Source organism: Crinia signifera, chromosome 6 (genome assembly GCF_055691185.1).
Source record: "Crinia signifera chromosome 6, ASM5569118v1, whole genome shotgun sequence".
In the NCBI taxonomy this organism is placed as follows: Eukaryota; Metazoa; Chordata; class Amphibia; order Anura; family Myobatrachidae; genus Crinia; species Crinia signifera.
In genome coordinates this window covers 238,719,725-238,743,867 of record NC_139222.1, presented here as the reverse complement: position 1 = coordinate 238,743,867, position 24,143 = coordinate 238,719,725, and the positions used below count along the sequence as shown (strand labels likewise).

General features: G+C 40.5%; 1 protein-coding gene across 1 annotated transcript in view; it reads right to left on the bottom strand.

Moving 5' to 3' along the window:
- Positions 1 to 24,143, bottom strand: part of REEP3 (receptor accessory protein 3) — a 121,539-nt gene that overhangs the window by 30,478 nt on the left and 66,918 nt on the right. Inside the window, exons 3-5 of the mRNA XM_083149160.1 lie at positions 9,934 to 10,010; positions 3,172 to 3,292; positions 1,467 to 1,580 (exon numbers count right to left, since the gene is read on the bottom strand). Coding sequence (XP_083005286.1) covers positions 1,467 to 1,580; positions 3,172 to 3,292; positions 9,934 to 10,010 — 312 coding nt within the window. The remainder of the gene's footprint in view (positions 1 to 1,466; positions 1,581 to 3,171; positions 3,293 to 9,933; positions 10,011 to 24,143) is intronic.

Genomic DNA, 24,143 nt, shown 5'->3' with positions numbered 1-24,143 from the left:
TTCTTTAATTCAGTTCATTTATTTCAGAACCCACTTCAGTTTGGGACTGTGAGATTGGTTAAGAACTTGTCAAAGCTAAATGGGGGAAATATTCTGCCTAGTTCTTGCTTGTTCTGTATGGTAGATACCCAAAACAGCTAATTTCCCATTGGAATAGATGCCCAGATACTCTCTCTAAGGGGTAAATTTACTAAGATGGGAGTTCTATTGAAAATAGGATGTTGCCCATAACAACCAATCAGATTCTACTTATTTATTTAGCACCTTCTAGAAGATAATAGATATAATCTGATTGGTTGCTATGGACAACATCCCATCTTCAAAAGAACTCCTACCTTACTAAAGTTACCCCTAAGATGGGGATCGGCATACCTAATGTTTGCTGGCTATGTTCCCATGGCCTAGGAAACCCCCTTTACATCGGAGGGCAATGTAACCCTTGCCAGAGTAACCCTTGCCAGAGAAACCCCCTTTATATCGGATGGCAATGTAACCCTTGACAGAAGTCCTTACTCTTTCTGCTACAATGCTGGTGGAAACCGTTCCTATGGACCCGCTGTTTTGCATGTTTTATCGCTTGTTCAGACCCATCTCGAGATACAAAAAGTCCCTACTGTGTCATGTGAATAACTCTCCGTGATCCCTGTATGGTGGAACTAGTCTTCTCCTCCGATGGTACTAGATTAGTTGAGAAAATAGATTTCGATATGGAAATAGATGATATATTGACTCTGTGATTATACATACTTTAGGAAATACCAGGTTCTAAAGGATGGACTTTAAGGGTTGTCCAGCCTTTAAAAACCTCATCTTTTCCAATTCCTGTTGGTTGTTTAAGCTTGCCACGGCTTCTGCTTGCTGTGGCTTGAATGTTTAATACTAGTGCTGTGCTCCTGATATAATATAATTTTACACCAAGTTTTGGGTTAGGGTTTGACATCTGACTTGGATCAAATCTTCTCTCTCTTCTATAGCTCTTGTTCCCATTCTATTTTTGGAGGTACAGCATATTTATTAACAGTTTCTTATATAGCGCAGCATATTCCTTGGCTTTTAAACTTCTGGTGCTCTACCGCGTACCCAACGGGACATTAACCTTACCATCCACGATGCCCCTGTCATAATTTGGGGGGGGAGCAAGTTCCATCATTGCCTTCAAACCCATGTGCCCACTCATAAAAGAGGGTACAATTGCACAAAAGGTGGTAACCCGACAAAAGCGGATTTGTGCGGTAGTTTTCCACTTTTGAGAGCTAAACAGAACTCTACAAAGAAGACCGCCATAGACCAGAATTAAGAAGTCCGGAATTGGATTCCGCACACAAACACAACTTTTCCTCAGTTTGCACACATTGGGAGCAATGAAATAAAAGAACAGACTTTTGCAGTTAGGCTACAATGTACACTGCTTTACAGAGAGGAATAATTACAGCTGTGCATTACCAAGTAATAAATAGGACTCTCACCTTCACAGCAGCGGTCACAGCAGCGGTAGCAGCTAGATTCAAGCCTTGCTTGCCAAAATTCACCATCGTTTCATAGCCCTTCTCTTTGGCTTGTACAATGTAGTCATCAATCTCCTATTCAGGAAACAGAGAGCATCTGCCGTTACTCGCAACATTATTAAGAATGTACTACTGCAATATCAATCATAAAGCTGCAAAACTTTACCAGCTGCTGCACAGATGTAATCATATTACTTCCACTGACCTTTCTGTTAATAAGAATTCTCAGTTATTTCATGCTTAAAATGTCCTAATTTCCCCATGAGTTTGGCTCATTTACAAGATTCATAAGAAACTACTCAAGGCTACATAAATATTTTATAGTTCAAAAAGGAAGCCAGCACAAGCACAGCAGCATCTAATAGTACGCTGCCCCATCCGCCCAGTGCAACGCGCCCCTGCTTTTCACCTTCCTAATAGATGTTTTCTACTAATGGCAGCATCATTTATGGTCACAATCGGACCATCAAGTCAATAGGCAACATATATGGTTACTTGTTAAAGCCTGTGAAAATGACAGCTTCTGCAATGTACCTTCACTTTGAGCTGTGACAGTTTTGTACTTTCGCTTTGAGCTGTGACAGCCCACAAACCATACTTGCCTACCTGACCCTCTCCATGAGGGAGAAAATGCTCTGTTCCTGGACTTCCCTGGTAATATTGCCATCACCTGTGGTGAGCTAGTTAATTTATAAGACAGGTGGGTACTTGTGTATGCAACAAACTCTACACTCCACTCCAAGTCTCTATCTGCTCCTACCTCCAATCTGTCTTTATAGGTAAATCTCTCAATATCCAGCAAGTTTGAAACAGATCAGGGTCTATACAAAAATTGCTTTCATTTTCTGTTATGACATCTTTTAGCACACAAAGGAGTAATTTAGTCTGTCCAGTGGCCTCTAGTGGTCAGTGGTGGTACTTCACGTCACAGAGGTGAGGAGTAGTTAACCTTTTATATATATATATATAGATGGAAGGATATTTACATTTTCTGCTAGAGCAGTAACAGTATAAATGGCTGCACAAATTTTATTCAAATATAATGTGTGGGCCACTAAGTAGAACCCATTATAGCATGTAAACCTAGGTGAAGAGATTATAATGCACATATTGGTCGGTTCTCCCTTGGAACATTTTTCTAGATCTTCTCACTTTTCCCCTGATTTCTAGAGTAAGAGAAAACACAAGCTGGATAGGAAGCTGGAAGAGCTCTCGCACGCACCTTCATCCCATATTACTATGGCCTTGGCCAACAGGCAACAGCATATTGTAACGCTCTACATAAATAACGTAAGTTCTGCAGAGAAGTTGCTAGTGGTAGACACGTATTTTACCAACTGTGGGAAATGCTTTCATCGGTAAGTATTTTAAAGCAAGATTACAGTGTTCTGAAAATAGGACTTGTCTTTCAAAATATAGGTTTACTATTTTGCTTGGCAGAGGAGGGCTTTCCATATGCATATTCGTGTTGACCACCAGGTTATGCGCTTTTCGCATGCTTCAAGCATATTCCTGATACATCTGTGCCTGCCCTACATGGAGAGGGAGGTACATTTGCTGACTATGCAGATGGTCACATGTCATGATTGTGGCCAGGCACATTTTACCATTGCATGAGTCTCTGAATGAGGATCCTGTGTGTAGGTCACCTGCTACCAGCGCTTACCTTTTCTCGTGAAGAAAGGAGAGGATGCAAAAATTTCCTGTACAGCAAGCTGGCTCCTCTAGTGTACGGTGATAATAACCAGATGACAAAAGCAACCTTCAGCTCATAATACAAAGGAAACCTAGGAACAATAGCAGGAAAAATGCAGATTATAAACATTCACTCCCATTTATTTTAAAACTACAGTATACACTGAACATACAATGCAATGATGTGCCTGTAAAACAGGCAGAAAATATTTTGGATGATCTTATTCAAGATTACATGTATTTATTGTCACTACAACATGAATAAAATTAAATGAATTACATTACATTGTAAACTCACAACTCCGATATAAACAAAATGATATGCTTTCTCCGAGTGTTGTCCACCCCTCCGGGCATCTGTGCATGCAACTTAATATGATTATATCATCAACAACTGCATGTAAGAAACAGAAAATCTATGATATCACTGAACGATATTGTTAACGATCTAGTTTAATGTGTGTTCAAATATATCTCAACGATATTGTTAATGATATTGCTCAGAGACAGAATCGAATAGTGTACACACCTATAGATACAATATTTGTTGTATTTATAGCATACACACTCCGAAGGGCCAAAATGCGATATGGTTTAACATATGGCATAGTAAATACAAACCTTAAGACACCTTAGAAGGCAACAAGAGAATAAGGGAGACACGTTAGGGGTTGGGATCAGAGACAATATTATTAGTTTTTACTCCTAGCAGACATTTATCAATCTTTACCAAAGTTAGATGACATGTATCTCTCGATGGCTTTAACTTAAATCCACTGACCATTTCTACCACCATGCAATTCAAGAAATAAAGGCTGTAAACAGTATATCTAGATCTTATAAAATATATACTTCCCTCAATGTTTTGCCATTAAGAAGCAATGATCCTCCTCCCAATTATCAAGTAGCTCCACCTCTTTGCTATAATTAATCTTGTCCCCAACTGTAATCAGGCCATTCTTTACAATTAAATTCCATACAGAGCTTGAAATACAATTGGATGTATACAAGAAATACAAAAATATGCTTAATACACACCCCTGAGGGACTCCTGTATCTAATATAAGCTCAGACTGGAGTGACAGACCCAACATGGAACCGGAGATTTACACATGGCCATATAATAACCAAAATTTGCCAAACAGAACAGCAGGAACAACTGTACTGGCTGCCCAACTGCATTCCACAAAACATTAACCAATAGTAGAAGCACATACATCCTTGGTGGAGGTCTTTAGACTAAATACAAACAATAAAAACCACTAAACGCCATTCTTTAGGTGTCCCAAAATCAATCTATAAAAAATCTTGGTACTTATGTATTATCTGGACTCCCATGTTAAATGCACCCCATTTTTTCATACCCCTACTATCCAACTACGCATGGAGTTGATTTTATATAGTGTGGCGAGCGCAGCGAGCCACCGTGCCCGAAGCGTGGTGAGCGCAGGGAGCCCCGCAAGGGGATGCGGTCTCATAAGAAAAACGGGAGTCCAGATATTACATAAGTACCAAAATCTTTATACCTAAAAAAAAAAAAAAAAAAGAGAACAATGGTATGAAAATCTTTTAAACAAGAAATCTTTAAGGATTTATTGATGGGAACAATATCTTGGGGCCCACATGATAAAATGGTGACCATTGTACCCTGGTGCCATTTTTTAAGCTGGATGAATCGGTGCTCGGTGCCATGTACTGTAAATGTAGATTTAGTGTTCTCTGCGTGGTTGTAGAATTGAATGTTTAAATAATAATACATAACACATGTTAAGTATAAATACATTTAAAATAAAATTATAAAGAATATATAAGACACTTTGTTATAGAAGGTTTTATCATTTAGAAACAGATTGTTCATGGAACATTCACACATATTTTGTTATATGGTAATTATGCCGATCTAGTATGAAATGACCAAGTCTTCTTTACAGTCAATGCCCTCCATGGGTTATTCTTGTTTGTCTCTGTGTAAAGTTTACATACAGGTGGGAAAAAAAAGGATTTCTGCATATTTGTAACAGTTATATGCTAAATCAGACTGCTTGGAAAAGTAAACTGGGTTCACTTTTATGTAAGAAAGAAAGAAAGAAGGAAGACCATTGAATTCCTTTAAAATGTATGCTGAATGTATTTTAATGATATAGTTTGATTAGTTAAGGGAGGATTTACCCCATGGCACTGTGTGTAAGGATGGGATACAAACTGGGCAAGTGAGCTCTAAAGGTGCGTACACACGTACAGATTTATCGGTCAAATCTATCTGGTGGGAACAAAAACCTAGAAATGTATGGGAGCATATGACAAATCAAAAATTTTCACCCAAATGCAGGAAACCAGAAAAAAAATATATGCTTTGATAAATTTGTTATATCAGAATGATTTAAACAATTTGTCTGACTGATCACTGTCTGTTTTCAAGTGTTTGGGAACAATTTTTGGATTGTCATTTGCCCCCATACATTTCCACGTTTTTGTTCCCACCAGATAGATCAGACAGAAAAATCTGTACGTGTGTACGCACCTTGAGATAGAACTCCTGCCAGAGAGAAAAATACTTCTGTAAACATCTACATGCTGTGAATGGTCCCTAGCAAGTTTAGCAACGGACTTATGCTGCGTACACACTAGACAAGATTTTAAATGATAGTACCGATAACATGTCGTAATGACAAATTCCTTATATCGTCCAGTAAGTACATACTATGGGGCATAGTCAATGTGGGATTCCGACTGTCGGAAACGTCCCAACAGTCAGAATTCCAGGCCATTTTCCCCAACTTGAAAGTATAATCGACGGGTGGAATTCAATGTTCCACCTGTCCACTGTTGAAAAGGGGGCGTGTTGACGAAAACTTCCGTGGATTATTGAGATCCGGCCGTGAATTCAACAATCAATGTCTGGTTTAGACAAAACATCCGACTGGTTTTAAAGTGACATCCGTTTCGTCAAATTTCGCCTTCAATGTGGTCAGAAAGGACAATATTGAATAGGTGTTTACCACTATTTCCCATGTCGGAAATAGCGGCGGGGATTGAACACCACCCTATATCGTTAACTAAGTGCACTCCCAGGGGTCATTAACGATGTCCTTTATCATTAGGAAATAACAGAATTTACTTTTTACAAGTAACACTTTCAATCAAGAAGTTAAGATCCATTAAAAACATCGAGGCCAATGAATCAATATCAAATTGACCTTGGCCTCCTCTTCAAACAGATCCTTTGCGCACATTCTAGTCAGCCCAGAAGATTTAATAAAGTACCAACTCCAGGTCGGCTGAGCAACAGGTCTCAAAGCAACATCTGTACCCAGCTAAGATTTAGTACATATTACTATAGGGCCTGAACAAGAGGTGGACAGTAACCACATAGTCACTGCATCTTTTTACGTAGCGGCTGAAGAATATTAACTAATAGCTCCAGGTAGCATCCTAAGTAAAAGAGATGCTTGTTTTTCTGATCCACTTCTGTAACCAAAGGCACAGCATCGGACCACCATGGGGCAGGCATTGGCCACCTGAGTGACCATAAGGCTACTCAGAATAGTAGCTACAGAGGTCGGTAAACCTGCATCAGAAGTTGGTCAATCAAGAAGTAAATAGGCTGCATGGTCCAGGGCGTTAATGTGCACTGTGGCCCCGAAACATAAGCACTCCCGATAACACTGGTCTGTTGGAACCGATTCAAGACCTACATGCAGAGCTGAATCAACCCCATAGAACAGTTTTTAAATGACTGACAGCAGTCAATCCTCAGCCTAACCTCATCCATTTTATTTTAGAGAGCTAGCATTAGTTACAAACAGGCTGGATAATAAGGGGTTGTATGTAGACAAAAAGGAAAAATACCAAATGAATCATACAAGAAGTAAAAATAGATTATATCTGCGATTATCTGCATCGCTGCACAGAATCCAGTTCTGAGCCAACCAAGTAACAGAAGGTCAGCTAAGGACAGCGAGGCGGAATAAAAGTAGGCAAAAAACATCCTGGAAATCTTTGACATGTTGAGAAGTCTGAGCGACAGCGCACCTTACAATTATACGTGGCATTCATGATGACCCTGTCTGCCAGGAAGACTGGAGAAATGTGCTGCTTCTCCTAACTTGTCATACTTCCACATTACCCCCTTCATCTACAGCTTTGTCTTCTGTGTGAATGTGCAGACATGGTGACACAGCTCTGGGGCTGGTATACTGGAACAAATCGGAAAAGAACATCTACTTTTCAAAATGTCAATTACACCCGGATGAAAAGCACAAATGCCACAAATTGGCCCAAGTTCCGGTGTCATATTTGTCAATATATATGCTATTGCTTTAGGCTTTGAAAATTCATATAGCCAGATGTATCATCCTCATATGGATTAAAAAATGTATGTTTTACAACCCTAAAATCATTGTGTGAATTACCGGGCTCCAAAATATGGATTTTTGAATTAAGAGAACAATGCATTGAAATCCCCTGTCCACTCTAACATCCAGCCAACCCCTCTATCATCTGTCATCCAGATCCCCCCCCCCCTTCCTGTCCTCTACCAAACCGCTCCTCCTTGTGTTCTCTCCACTATCCAGCTCCCCCTTGTGTTAGCTCTATCATACACCCCCCGCCGCAACTTCTGTCAAATCTGCCAACCGGCTCCTCAAATCTTAAGGCTTGCCTCATCAGTGGGGGTATTGTACTCTCCCTGGCCCAGCTTCAGTAGTAAAAGTGGAGTCCTGTAAAGCAGCTCAGTCCTGCTTGGCTGAGAGTGATGACAACACCACATTCCTAGCCTATCAGTTACTGAGATCAGCTTTATGGTACTTTATTCTACAAAAGGCAGCTTGGATAAACCCGAGATGACCAGCCAGCTCTAGTGGAACTGAGAAAATAAGTTGCAACTCCCTGTCACAACCTTTTTTAGTGTTTGTTTGGAATCATGTAATACCCAATATTTTATTATTATAATCCTGGGTATTTTTATGGCCCAAAAAACATATGAGTTTGGTATCTCTAATCTTAACCTATTAAGTCACATTTTTCCATTAGACAAAAAAAATAATGGTGCAGTAAATGGTGGACAACGAAAACACCCATGTCATATGACTGCAGAGGTGGAAACAAAATGCCACATATAGAATACAGCATTCCCAGCTCTTAGTGACTCCTTACTGAGCACTGTGAGACACAGCGCTAGCAGGAGGAGAGGAGACACATGCAGCCAATTATCCAATGAAGGCTGCAGCCAAAACCATTTCTCATGTATGGTGGTGGCTCCTGAGCGATGTGTTCTGTGTCCTCTGCTAATAGAAATATACTCTGGTGTGCTGTTGGGGAGTATAATTATTCCTATAAATAGAAGAAAATTCTAAAAGGCCAGCGTGCCCATCATTTAATAAACATTACTTACTACATTACTTATTAATAGGTTATTAAAATAAGGAGGAAATGAGAATGTTCAAAAACAAATAATAAAAAGGCTACTAAAGATTTGCGGTTGATCTCTGTTTTTGAGATTTGGGCCACTAGATTATTTGAATTTTTCTTGTGCCACCAAACTACACTGGCCTCCACATTTGGCCCCTCTCAGTGGAACAATGAACCATCGTCAATGTGACAGCCATGGACTTGAACCTAAAATTAAAAAATTACCTGGCCACACATCTACAGATTGATTGTCAGATCTGGCTGGTTGGAACAAAAATCTGGTGATATCTGAATGACAGGTTTTGTCAGTTTTCCAGCATTTCAAAGCAAATGGTCAACTGTCATTTGCTCTTATCCGTTATCAGGTTTTTGTTCCAACCAGCCAGATCAGACAATAAATCTGTAGATGTATGGCCAGCTTCTTAACCATTCCTTTTGCTCTCTCAAACCAGCATGTGACCACCTGCAGGCTGACCTGCATCACACTGACGAGCCTCCATATACCCACAGAAATTCAACACATCATTTTCTCCAACCAACTTTCTTCCTCTCTGCAACTATAAACTTTCATACATTTCTAGATTTTCCTCTCCGGAGTTGTCATAGTTGAACATCACAGACAAAAATCGTATAATGTACATGCTGAAATACTCTGATATTTACCACTTTTATAGTAAGGCTGTAGATACTGCTAACCACACATAATTGCCCCCCTGAACCATAAGCCCCCTTCTAATCATTATATGCCAAAACTGAAGAGGAAGTATCTACGTTCTGCTGACACTGTACAGCCTGCCTATAACAGACCATTTTCCTTCATAAATCAGTGCATTGCCACCTACTGTGCTCATCCGAGGCTTACATAGTAATTTTTAAGCCCTGCATAAAGGACTGGGAGCACCGTGACATAGTTAACTGTCCACACATATATATAGCGGCTCTGGATGAAACGATTTTGAGTGTACACACTGAGCAGTATTAGTAAATTATAGTGTTCAGTGACATCACTGGGACCCGCCATGCATGTGGGTCTTGGGTATATGTCTAAATTCAACATGGATGTTCAGAAGATGGATGAACATACTATCTTAGCAAGTAACTAAAGTTTCCTGATGGACATAATACTTATGTGCAGTGGGGAATTCCACACTGAAGAGGTTTGTGTTTCATCAATGAAGATGCTTTATATAACTTCTATATTGATCATTGACATGTAAACATGTTCAATGTGACTACGCTGCTCACCAATAACACATACATATGATTACAGTACTGCAAACCGGTGTATATAACAATACAAGTGTACAATGTATTTAGTACTTACCAGCATATTGTTAAATCTGCTATGGTTTCGGTTACAGTGTAAAGGGCAAAGACGATCCAATACATCATCCACCGTACCTAGAACAAGGTAACAGACAAACAGATCACATTTTTGTGGTGCATGTTCTAGATCTATTACACAGTAATGTTATGGTCTGAGCTGTGCCACTGAAATGGATGTGTTTTTCTTCCAACATGATTGATGTGCGTTATAGTGTAACAATATTGCCCTTTTGAAAAATCTAACATTAACCATATAGACAGTAAAATACAGACTGCAATGTGCATTCATACAAATGTAGACATACTTTTGCTGGAAACAGCACCTTTAAAACTATATATTTTTGCTGGCAAATCGCGGGTCAGGATCCAGCGAGCGGGGCAGCCTTGCTTTGTGCTTGGCGCCCCCTGCAGACTACCGCCGGGGGTTGCTGTTTTGTTAAATTTCACAACCAGCTTTGAATAGCCCCCAGTGGCATCACACACTAAAAATGATTTTTATTAATATTATTATTTTTAGAAGTTACCGACTTTCTACCACAACACACTGAATTTCAATAAAGGAGGATGAGGTAATCAGGATAAATCATAAAAAATCCTAAGGACAGATTACACACACACACTGTATGATACTTGGGCCATTGGTCACTATCTTGGAGCAAACAATAGTTAATCTTTTCTGGCCATTTTTGGACTGCTTCATGTTTGCCCAAAACGTGCGTGTCTACGTACTACACAATAAAACCAAATAATCTGATTATCATTAAATCGGACCAATACTCGTACCTAACTAAAGTTTAATGCCAAAGAAGGGCGTCATAAAACACAGGTGTGTTGATATCCTGTAATAAATGGGTAAAGAATAAGTCGTCACAGACCTAGATCCAATTTAACAAACATCCACATCATTAACTCTATATTAACACGTGCTGTCCTGCTTAGAAGCAATGCAATTGTACACCATTTTTAAGTCCGTTTTGTAATCTATTGAAAGATAAATAAAAAATAAAAAAACAGGCTGAATTCCCCTGAAATGGTTTCTAGCTTAAAAAAATATGAAGATCAGATTAGCGCAATAGTTGTTTTTCTCCTGAGGGGGAAAAAAAAAAAACTCCTTTTTTTTTTTTTTTTTTTAAAGTGCCCCTACAACCAGAATATGCTTATACGTAATGCAATGGTCACTTCATCTATAACAATAAATTCATATTTTCAGGGCACGAAGTAAAAATATAAATATTATGTTTATAAACAATATACATAAAAGCACTGAACAAATGGAGTGATGTAGAAAAAAAAAACATTCAGCCTGTATCCTGGCCCTGACAGAGTCACACATGTATGAGGAGAAGAGCTGGAATGTGATTGGTCCAGGCTTACTGTATACATTCTGCAATGCCAGAGTTCTGACTGAGCAGCAGACAAACAGAAGATCAGGACTGGGAGCTCCTGCATACACATAAAATGTGTGCTCATTTAGTAGTGATTGCCTAACACAAGGGCTATAATTGGATTTCTTAACTTGTAAAATCAATTATAGAAATTACAGTTTTATTCTGTACAAATATGTAATTTGTTAGTCCAATTGGCTTCTTATAAACAAACGGTGGTTGAAAAGTTGCTTTGAGGCAAAGTTGGTTGTACTGTAATCATGGAGAACGGTCTACTGTAATGCGGCACTGGCTTGAAAATCATTGTACACTGGCACACATAATTAATTATGTAGTTTTATCTTTTTGGATAATTAGAACATCTGTCTAAACTGAGATAACCATATAACCCTTTCGCATTGCAGCTAATTACTAGGTACAAGCCGGTTTCTTGCCGGTTCGACCCGGTAATTAGTGCGATGTGAAAGGGGGTTACCGGTTACAACTAACCGGTAAGCAACACGGCAATCTGAACTGGGTAAAAAGCAGAGTTCTTAACGGTTCCTTACCACGTTGCTGTGCAGTGTAAACAGGTTAAATGTGTGGAGCGACCTGTTTCCCGTTCACACTATGGAGAAGGCAGCGCTGCCTCCTCCCCCACCCCCGATGACGCCCCAATGCTCTACCACACCCCCAATATTGCATGAGGTTTGCCATTCTCTTACTAAATGAAAGAAATGCATGGAGAAAACCCCACGTAGAGTAGCCATTACACAGAACAGCATCACAATGCTGTTACATCAGCCCCTGGTTACATAAAACATATTGTTACATTGTGCTAAGACAGAGTTAAATAACCTCCAAAAAAAATAAAATAAAAACTTGGTGAAGACAAAACATTTAAATATTTAACTTACGGTGGAAATAAATCTAAGCTATCAGAAAGCGGTTTTACTTTGATGCCTCGATTGCCTGTTTAATTATTTAGAAATCTATTACCTAGCACGGTTTAAAAGCACAAAATTCACATGCTTTGCTCTTAGCAATAAAATATGCATGAGACAAATCATGTGCTGAAATTTGTCTTATGGATGTGTCATTTTAAGAAAAAGACAGCAAATGCAAGATTAGAGTCCAGGGGACAACCTGCATCATCAGGCCCCATAGTAAATGTCCTCCAGCTCTGCTTTCTAAAGTCCTATATATACACACTGAGCGATTCTGAGCTGAAAGCAGCTAACTCTAAAGGTGGCCATACACAAGAAGATTTATCTTCAGATCTGGCTGGTTGGAACAAAAACATGGTTATGGATAAGAGCAAATGACAGTTGGCCATTTGCTTGGAAATGCTGGAAAACTGACAAACTGTCACTCATCCATAACCATGTTTTTGTTCCAACCAGCCAGATCTGAAGATAAATCTTACTAGTGTATGGGCACCTTAAGTTTCTTGAGCTGGTCAACACCGCCCAGTGTGTATGACCCGGCGGTGAGCTATGAGATGTGATGCACGCTTCAGCATAATCGCCGGCTGCCGCAGTTCATCTGCCGGTATTACCAGTTGAGTGGACGGAGTTCCATAGCGTCCTGCTATGGAAAGGCGCCCCCCACCGCGAAAATCGAAGGGGATGAAGGAACAGTAGGACTGTACATATATGTGTCATGTTTAAAAATGAACTTATCTCAGTCGTTGAGAAATGAAAGTAAATGGAAGAAGCATACATAGAAGTTTATCTTGCAATGAAGATGATGAAAAGACAGTATTCCCAAGTACGTGGCAAACACCAGCAATTTTGCTGTAATAATAATTCAAACAGAAGAACGACATGCTGGTCGATAACACTTCCTTGAGCTAAGGAATCCCATTTATATTTAAATGTCCTGTCACTCATGTCATGGGCTACTTGCTAAAGCATTCGCCACCCAACCTTCTCTTGTGTCGCAGATATCTTCAGACTGATTGCCAATGGGTCACGTTTAAATGAATTAACTGCAATGTCAGATCAAATCTCGTGTGACGTTGTAGCAGTCAACGTTTAACAATTTCATCACCAAATATTGATGCTTGCTTCTAAGGGGGTATTCCCAGGCAAAAAATCAGCACCAGGATTTAATAGAGCAAGTCCAATTTGCCCTAAAAACGGTAACAAATTGATGATTTTTTCGCCAGGCAAAAATAAATAACCCTTTGTTAATGTTAAAACTACTACAAGAAACTTAAAGTTATGTTCATTTCATACAAATATACTACACTGTATGTAGTCTTTGAGACAAAGTGATGATAGTCTGCAAAGATTATTTTAGAGAACTAGACATTTATTTGAATACATTTAAATATTATGGAATCATCACAGCATTATTATTATTATTGTTTATTTATATGGTGCCACAAGGGTTCCACAGCACCTGAAAATACACACAGTGCATCTGGAAAGTATTCACAGCGCTTCACTTTTTTCCACATTTTGTTATGTTACAGCCTTATTCCAAAAGGTTAGAAATTCATTTTATGCCTCAAAATTCTACACACAATACCCGATAATGACAACGTAAATAAAAAAAAAGTTTTGTATATTTTTTGCATATTTATAAAAAAAAAAAACTAAGAAATCACATGTACATAAGTATTCACAGCATTTGCCATGAAGCTCAAATTGAGCACTGATTCAATACAGAGCAATAAAACAATGACCTGCTGCCTTTACATAGGCAAATTACAAATTGTATATATTGTACAATAAAGGCGTCCAGGTCATCAGTCCAGCTACACCATCTGCTGTTTGCTAAACTCATTGAGCTGGCAGGATGAGCAAACCTTGCAGCTTGACCACACTTTTAGAGGAGCGCTCAAAGTGGTTTCTCAAATTCTCTCCACAGCAGAGGATGCTCTGTAGCAACAGTAAAGCCCCATTCACACGAGATGATATTGTAATAGATATCTTTTAAAATACCATCTAGTTTGTACACTCAATATTGTTAATGATGTGTGGGTCAATGACCCCTCTTGTCTGCTGAACATGAAAGTCAATTTGGCTATATAGCCAATCAACCCGCATGGGCTTGGTGATGTCACTGAACAATATCGGCGGTGGACAGGATCACCTGGTGTGTATGGGGCTTTAGAGCATAATAACACTGCAAGCAACACTAAAATTTAGACCAGGCATGTCCAACGTTGGCCCTCCAGATGTTGTGAAACTACACATCCCAGCATGCTTTGCAATAGCTTTAGCATTCTCTAATAGCAAAACTGTGGCAAAGCATGCTGGGATGAGTAGTTTCACAACATCTGGAGGGCCAACGTTGGACATGCCTGATTTAGACAAATGCAAGGGAGGATGGGGTTATTGGGTTAAGGCAGTAATTCCCAAACTGTGTGCCACAGCATCATGGGGTGCCTTGGAACACTTGCAGGGGTTACCTGGGTTGGTGCTCTAGGACCAATTCAAATGTTTTCTGGTCAATATAATAGGCAAAACCAGTGCTTACGGCTTCCAATCAGAGCATATTTGGACAAACAGAAGCTAATCTTGTCCCTCACCACATAAATGACCCTAAGGATGACATACAAATACAATTAACTTAATATTCAATAGATTTTCTAAATTTCTCAACAAGAAATGTTTGGCCTAGGGGTGCGCTGAAGAAAATTCTGATACTCTAGGGTGCAGTGATTACCAAATGTTTGGGAACCACTGGATTAAGGTGAGACGAGGAGTAATTACACTACACCTGTCTGTCTCTCGTAACACGCAACAGATGGTAAATGTAACAAGATGCATCCATGAAAGTTGTCGCTCGGTAAGTACACGTGATATTTTTATTCTGAACCATTACTGTGCACATTCCTTCGCAGACACTTCAATGGGGTGCACTGCAAAATGGAAAGAAAGTTTTCTATAGGCTGACTAATACCCCATTTTCATCATAAACCAATTTCGAACCTTGGTAGATGAACACTGTTTTAAGCAGTGTCTCAGCAGCTTGAACCCTGTTTCCACTCAAGGCTGGTCCCGGGTTTTTGGTGGGTCTATTAAGTCTTCACCTAGAGAGGACATCATTTTGAAGCGCTGGTAACCTGACTCTCCATATAATTTTAGGATGACCCTGGTCACACCTATTACACAGCAGGCAACATGGGGCAGTGCTGGGATCGACCCTGGTAGCTACCAATGCAACCTGGGTTATTTGGATATGAGCCTCTTTCACTTTCATATTTCGTTTTTGGCGGTAGCGGCAAAATATTAAGTACCACCAGCATGTATGTAGAAAGGATCGCAGTAGGTATCTCTGATACCTGCTGCGATCCCTCCATTGCCTATGGGCAAGAGACTGCACTGCCAGTTGGGCATTCCGGTCCGGGAATCAGCGCTAACCGCCCATGGGCAGGCCCCATGGCACCCGGCAGAGTGCATCACAGGGACGGGCTCCATTGGTAGCCCTGTCCTTGCTTGTGCAGGAGGATACATCCTGCCGACAGGATCACATAGTACTATGCGATCCTAGTCATTAAGATTCCACTCAGATTGCATTGTATATGCAATCGTTGAGAAATGGGCTCCGTGGGTAAATGGTAGATCACTAAACCGCGACTCAGATTGACCTGGCAATAACACAGGTTACAAGTTTGGTGGATGCTATGATGTTAGAATAAGATGGATGCTATGCTTTTGGTTCCATACCCAGAATACTAGGGTCAACCTGCTGCTTTCCAAAGAAAGAGAAAAAACCTTCATGTCTTCTTGTCAGTTAAAATGTAAACTGTTAAAAGTCTTTTAAATGTTCACCTGAACAGAAATGTATCAGCTTGCACACAACATCTCCCCAACCTAGCCATCAACACTATATTGGAAACCGATTCAACCACTTGGGAGGAGTCTTTCCATTGGATCAGTGCATGTATGGGTAGATGCACTGTAGTCTCTTCTGGCCCAAGAATTGTCTGAAATGTCACATACAAGAGAAATGGAAATTGTGCTGCTAAATGTTTTTCTATTTTATTTTCACGCATTTGTATATGAGGCTGCAGTTGTGTAATTCATCTGATATTTTTCTTTGTCCTCGTGTAATTAAAGGATTGCAGGGGAACAAGTAAATCCATGTGTTTACATCTGTGTGCAAACAAAGCAGCAAAGATTCTTAAGCCTATCTCCAGATAAAAGCTGTACGCTGAGCCAGGGTCAGAGACGGGTTATAAAAATCTCTGGAGATTGGAACAGCACAGCTGGCGTGACCAAATTACTATCCTGTTATAGAGGAATTCCGCAGCCCCCAGCTTGATCACGGTACAGCACAGAGTAAGCACGCCTCCGTGCTGCCACGTATTGGCTGTAATGTACTGTACCAATCACATGGACTAGCACGTAATCTGTATAGCAACAATAGAGGTGGAAGGGTTACTGTAAAAATAACAGACCATTGTGCTTGTGATATGTTTTAGAGAACTGTATCCTTCCCCTACATGTAAGTGATGGGTGCCCTTTAAACCACAGTTTTAATTATTTTATTTTTATTTTTTTTGGGAGGGGAGGGGGGAATTATTATTCTCTGCAGTTCTTATAAATTCTTCACATTATACCAATAAACACCCTATTTCTATTTTCATTTGTTGTACCACAAATCTAAGCAAATGACAGTGATTAGTGAAAGCTGCTTTTCTGTCAGCCAGCTATACTTGTGCATTGTTTTCCTCTGATCTACTTTTCTTTGGCCCAGATACAGCATCAAGACAAATACACATTTCAAAATCCGAACCCACAGACCATTCCTGCTCTTTTCTGTACGTGTCCTCTTGTCACCCACTGTCTTCTGTTCTCTGCATGTGATCAAATACCTTATTCAAAGCAGTGTTTAGGAATCAATTTATTTTTCTTGGCCCTATATGTCCAAAAAACAACCAAACTTAGCATGGAAAAAAGCTGTGGCTACCACATTGTACATGAGCTTGGTCACACACATATATACAAATTTTAATCTCCTGTTCATTGCATTGAAAGACATTTCCAGCAAACCAATACCCCTTTCACACTAGCCTAAATTCCCACTGGTGTGAAAGGTTCCCGGGCCAAAATCCCAGGAAATGTTGCCGAGATTTCAACCCTGCTAGCAGGGTTGTTCCCGGGTTGTACTAGAGGTTGGCGGTCCACAGTGTGGGTAGTCAGGATGGGGATCCACACAGGCGGCGGGCGCAGATGACCGGACAGGTGGCGGATGAAGATGACGCAGCTCTCCGGCGCCCTCACTGCAGCTGCCCCGACCTGCACTGAGGAGCGGCAGCCCGGGGTGAGTACTGTACACCGCCTACACCACCATCCCACTTCCTACCCACCTCCTGAGTCCTGCCCGCCTCCTCCCCGCACCATAAAATGCAGGGACATTTCTGGTGTGAAAGGGGCCAATCCGGGAATGCCCCGGCATGATCCCTGGGCCGTATTCCCGGGTGGGTCCCTGCATTTTCTGGTGTGAAAGGAGTCTCGTGTGACCTAGAGTGCAGAGAGGAGCTTATTGCCGTATCCGGTGTACTGTGTCTAGTTCGACCATGTTATGGCCGACAACTCTTAGTCGAACACGTAGTCGACCATAAGAAAATGTTGAAAAAAAAAGTTAAGAGCTGCGAATACTTTCCGGATGCACTGTATATGTTGTTCTACGGTATAGAATGCATCTCATGTACCTAAAATTTGCAGCCCAACTGTAAACATTCTGAATTGAGGGCAATATGGAGTTGATCAGTGATGTGATCTTGCAGCCAAGAACAATTTAACAGATTTATGTTACCGCCAGTAGAGGGCAGGCAATACATCAGCACTGAGGGAAAGTTGGCACGGTTGAAGACTGCAATATCTAATGCATTTGAGTAACAAAAGAAAATGAAAAACCAAGTTTGATGTAATAATTAATGGACAGTGAGGCAGCTTTAAAGAGAAAAATGGTAACAAAATACACCTACACTACGTTACTAATGGAAATTAGATTTGGTTTTTAATTTATTAAAGAACAAAATTAGCAGATTCATCGCAATTATTGACAGCACTGTTCTATATGTTAAGGCTATATTAAATAAAAATACACTTTTTTTATAGAGTACCACTGCATTATTCTTTATTATTATTTGTCTTTAATAACAATAATAAAAAACAACACTTATATTATTATCGTACCCAAGCAGTCATGATAAAGTTACTAAACCAGAGGTTCCCAAACTATGTGCCTAGGATCCTTGGAGTACCACGAGACACTTGCAGGGTGCCTTGGGTTGGTGGTCCAGGAACAAAACAAAATATCTATGGTCAGAGATAGGCAAAAACAGTGCTGGTGGCTGCCAATCATAAAATCCGTTGACAATCAGAACCACAACTATGTACAACACTACCACCACCACCACCACATATAAGGATAACGACAGGTAGGCACAATTTACTGTTTATCAATGATTTCTAAATTGATCAATGGACAACTTTTGGACTACAGGTGCCTTGAAAAAACGCTGATACTTTAGGATGCTGTGATACAAGAAATTTGGTACCCACTGCACTCAATACATCCACCAAAAGAATGCAATGCAAAATATCAGTAATAACATTTGATAAAAACAATGAATGTTGTTCACCAACAAGGTGGAACTATATGGTAACCCACAACCAGTAACTAGTCATTGACTGTCATTGCCCAAGGGCTAATAATACAATGACCTCTGCCACCACATTTCAGGCACACCAGTGATTAACCATTGCCTGACATAAGAGGTAGTGAGCTGCCTATCCTCAATCAATGTACTTATATGTATATATATATATATATATATATATATATATATATATATATATATATATATATACACACACACACACACACATCGGTGGGGTGGCGCGGCACTCACAGCAGAAGAAAGACGCAGTACACTTGAATCGAGTGCAACGTTTCAATGTCCTTTATTGGACATTTTCGTCAGGCTTGTAAAACAGGCAATACAAACAGGTATATATACAAAAAAACAGAAAGGATAATATTCATATAAATGTTATTATTATATGAATATTATCCTTTCTGTTTTTTACAGGACTGCTGAATATAATTATTTCTGCATAGAGGTTACACCAGCCCAATTTGTATATTGACTTTGTATAGCCACAGTGTTGCTAGTTCTCTTGGTGTATTTAAATGTATCGTTGATCTGTTTGTATTTTGTATTCGTTTGTTACCATGGTGATGGTAGCACGCAGTCGTTATGGACTGACGTCATTCTCCAGCGTCACTAAACACGCTGGTTTACGTTCACGCGGTGATGTATATATACCTGTTTGTATTGCCTGTTTTACAAGCCTGACGAAAATGTCCAATAAAGGACATTGAAACGTTGCACTCGATTCAAGTGTACTGCGTCTTTCTTCTGCTGTGAGTGCCGCGCCACCCCACCGATGTATCTACTCCTCCAGTGAGGGCACCCAGCCAAGCATTGTTACTACAAGCGCTACGGCGCACTCGTGAGTGCCGGTCTCCTGCTACTTATATATATATATATATATATATATATATATATATATATATATATATCAGCAGCTTGACATAAGTAAATTGATAGGCAGAATAGGACAAGCAATGGTTAATCACAGGGGGGGGGGGCAATTTGGCACTCAGTGTGAGACTGTTCAAAAATTCAGGGCGAACGTTCAAAGTTGGGGTTAATTTTCAGACTTGGAGACAGCTGGTAATTATAGGAAGGATATAGAGGAGAGAGCGCCCTGCCCATAACAGCTTACTCATGTTACTAACACTACCATCCCAATAATGGTACTTTGGTGGGGTCCAACTATTTGCAGTTAGTACAGCACTATACAAGCCACACAGACATAAAAACAAAACATTGAGCATGCAGAAAACATAATGCAGGATTGGTGCAGGCATTTTGGTAAATAACTGCCATGGGTTATGTATTTCACCCTCACAAGGTACGAGGTGAGGTAGCCATTTTGGGTGCACTGCATACTCTGGGTGGAATAGGTTTACCCCTAGAAGAATGAACACAAAATGGGTGATTGCAGCATAGAGTAGGGTCCCAACCAAATACTCCGGTCCATGTATTTATCATGCCATCCACAAGTGTACCAGGTGAGCCATGTTGGGGCGCACTACGGAGGTTACATTGTGGGAGGTGAGCCATACAAGGGCACAATGCATATATGGGAAAACACTTGTAGGATATAAACTGTATAGAAATATCCACATGAAGCACATCCTGCCACACAGGGGAACCACCCAAGGCAACCATCTTGTGAACTATAACGGCCAGCATGTCCGGCCAATATTGTTTTCCTGTGGCAGCACTGATATAGTTAACTTTAGTAGCATCAGAGATTCTCCCTTAGAACCGTGATATATAAATAAAGGGGATTCATATATCTATCCATGCATCTGTAGCTATACATAGTAATATGAAACACCACAAAAAAGAAAATAAATCAATGCCTCCACATTGCAATCACAAACCCAATGAGAGATGTGTTCTGCTGCTAAAGAAATTACCAGCAAATAAAGGGGGTGACTCTTGTTGACTCACAACATAGTGAGTTTGACCCAGTCCAGACATTTTGGGGACTGTGCATGCTCTATTATGCGATTCTGCAGCCGCCCTTTGCGAATGGCTTCAGCGACTTGCATAGTCAAGCTATGAGGCGTCGTCTCAGGCGCTTGGTAACTGAGTAACTGGTTACCGTGCCAACCTGAATTGGGCCCAAAGTGTATATTGTAACAATCAAAACAAATCTGCAGTTTGTGATGTTACACTGTCGTTCCAACTTGAGCCAGATTGACGATCTTGCGAATGCTCGATAACTGCATGCCTTATCAGGAATCACCACAACGACTGCTCCATGGTCTTTCTTTAAGTTTCCCAACTAGACTAATGTCAGACAACACAACACTCTTTCTATCTGAAATACAACACCGTAAACACTAAACAATATCACAGCCTAGCAGAAGGCGTTCCTCCTAGAGAGAGGGGAGCAGAGTGACTGGATGTGGAAGCATGTTACATAAATTGCTCAGTGGGAAACTGAATTGCAAACCCAATGGAACATTCAGACATGTGGTATGTCCTCAGGAATTCATTATACATTGGCTCCTGCAGCTGGAAGCAAATTGAAACTCAGACACAATGATAGTGTGTTGAATAGATGAAAACCTGAATGCTAAACTGCATTATCAAAAACAGTACATTTAATTATTTCTTTCTCCTATGGACCATCCATCATCTTGTGCCAGGGCTTTCAATCCATCACTCGAGAGCGTTTCTTAATTAAAATCCCGAAAGGATTATTATAGATTCACCATTTAGGTTTAGAAGAGAAGAAGTATATGAATGTTCTGCATTAAAATCAGCAAGCCATTGTTCAACAGACTGAATGTGCCCGCCACTTCAAGCTCCAGTGGGGAATATGCCATTGATGTACATTAAACAGACTTCTTAATAGATTCAGCATAATAAAGGCCAATTGACAAGATAAATTGATTTTCAAGGGGGGGGGGGGGGAGGTAGAGAGAGTTATAAGACTTGAGGAATCTTTTGTCCGATGACGGTGGCACTGTAAGTAAATGGATTGGAGAACACAGAGCCTGAGGTTGTAGATTCTCAATTAACGAACACAGAGGTAATGAGAAACCCTTCCCATGTAGATGAGATTTAAAGGAACAGAACACAAGCCAGCATGATCACCATTACGACTGACAGCCAATTAAATGTTAATGTGTTCCTAGATAGAAGCCATCAGCCCCTAAGCTTCCTGCTGAGGCGCTAGATCGTAACATTGATGATGAAGGTGACCTTTCTCTTTAACGATTTCAGGTCTACGGTTTTGTAACACGGTCTGCAGATCCCGCAATAGCTGATCTTTGTTTATTTCATGTATGTAAAGAATCAGGTAGATAAAGGATTTAGCTGAGTGACCATTTTCAGCATTAACCAAGCTCAGGTCTATGTCAATTAAAATGTACAAGCTGCAAATGCTTCATCAGTCTTGTGCTTACTAGACAAAACAATGCGGACTGGGTTCTAGAGTACACTTGTCTCTCTCTCTCCAATATTCCTAAGGCCTAGTATTGTATTCTAAGGGGGACTCCCAATTGAAATGATGACCATGCCTGACAAACTTAATCTATTCGCCTGAACACACTTTATACTAGCTGAATTAATAAAATAAAGTGGTTTCATCCCAATCAATATTGAAAATGCAATACCGAATTCTCCCTACACGGTTTATTTTTTTCTTATTTATAAAGATATACATGAAACTGCAGCATTCCCCATCCCTCACACACACTACTACATCATCATCATCATCATCATCATCATCATCATCAAATCCCTAGCAACAGTAACCATAGTATGCCACGCATAGCAGATAGCACAGAGAGGTCAGGCATGCCAATTCCCATCTGATCACTTCTAACATGATGACTGTGGCAACTGGTACACCATTGTAAAGTACATGCTTGACAAAAAAAAAAAAAAAAAGTATAATAATTATGAAGGAAATACTGCATAAGAAACAAAGGGCAAAATGTAATATCCTCCAAGTTCAGCAACCATGTGGGATGCTGGTCGGACTTTTTTAAATAGCCAATCATTTACAAGGCAAAACCATGCCTTGTAAATAACTACCCCTTAAAAAAAAAAAACAACAACCACCTCATATTGGTGTTCATTTAAAGATTAAAATATTAAATTTTACAGTCATTTAATATATCCCCAGATGAGATGCCAACTGTACTGATGAACACTGATTCATGTATGATGTTGGCAGATGACATACAGTTAGGGAGGCCAAACCCAGGACCAGTGGATTAACTGGATTTTCCCCCCAACATGCCAGGATTTGAATCTTGGAATTCAAGGGATTAGGTTGCATATGCACAGTTAAGTTGGGCAGCGCTGAGCACTAGCAACCATTGGCTCAGCTGCTGCCCAGCTAGCAGGGGTGCATATGGAGCTTAAGTGGGCATCCAAAGACACAGACACCACAAAGCACCGGCTGCCGACCAATCCAAGCTTGCAGACCGGCAGCCAATCAGGAACCACGGCTTTAGCCACTTCCCTAGGTGATGAGTATTAGCTACAAGGAAGTAGTCAAAATCATGGCAGACATCTTCACACTCACATGGTCACCCGCCTAACATACCAATGTAACATTGCAAAATCTGAGGCTAAACTAGATGGGCCAGGTGCTCTTTACATAGTAACAACCCAAAAAGAGAAAGCATTTGGAATTCTGCCACTGCATGTCAACTGCTACTGTGACTGCTGGTGCTGTCTGTGTCTCTATGGCTGCCTACCTCAAAGCAATCGCCATGTACACACTACCCACATCTATCCTTTTATCCCCACCCTCCCTCACTTCCCTGCACCCTACATCCTACCTCTCGCACTGCTTCTACCCTTCCCCACTGCTCTCCACACCCTCTCTCCCTGCTCATTACAGTGATCCATACTCCAATCCTGGGATTTCCGTGACTGAAAAAAGGGCCCAGGATTGGCTTCCATACATGCAATGTTAACACATTTTACTCCAAGTCTTGAAAAGAGACAAAGTGGATGGAGCTCCAACTGCCATGGTACAGGCTGGGTTTGAAAATGACAGTTGAGAGCTGGTTGGGTGGAGCTTATCTCCGTCCACTCTCCAAGGCTTTGTAAATAGACCCCACAGTGAGAAAGGCCAGACTCCATCCAGCCCTCTTCAATGGTGCTAAATAGGAACACCTTATTAAGTGATGTTTCCACAGCTACTGGTGGAGTAGCGTATTTTACCATACCCCGGGACTGTAATACCTATTTGCAAACCCCTCAACAAAC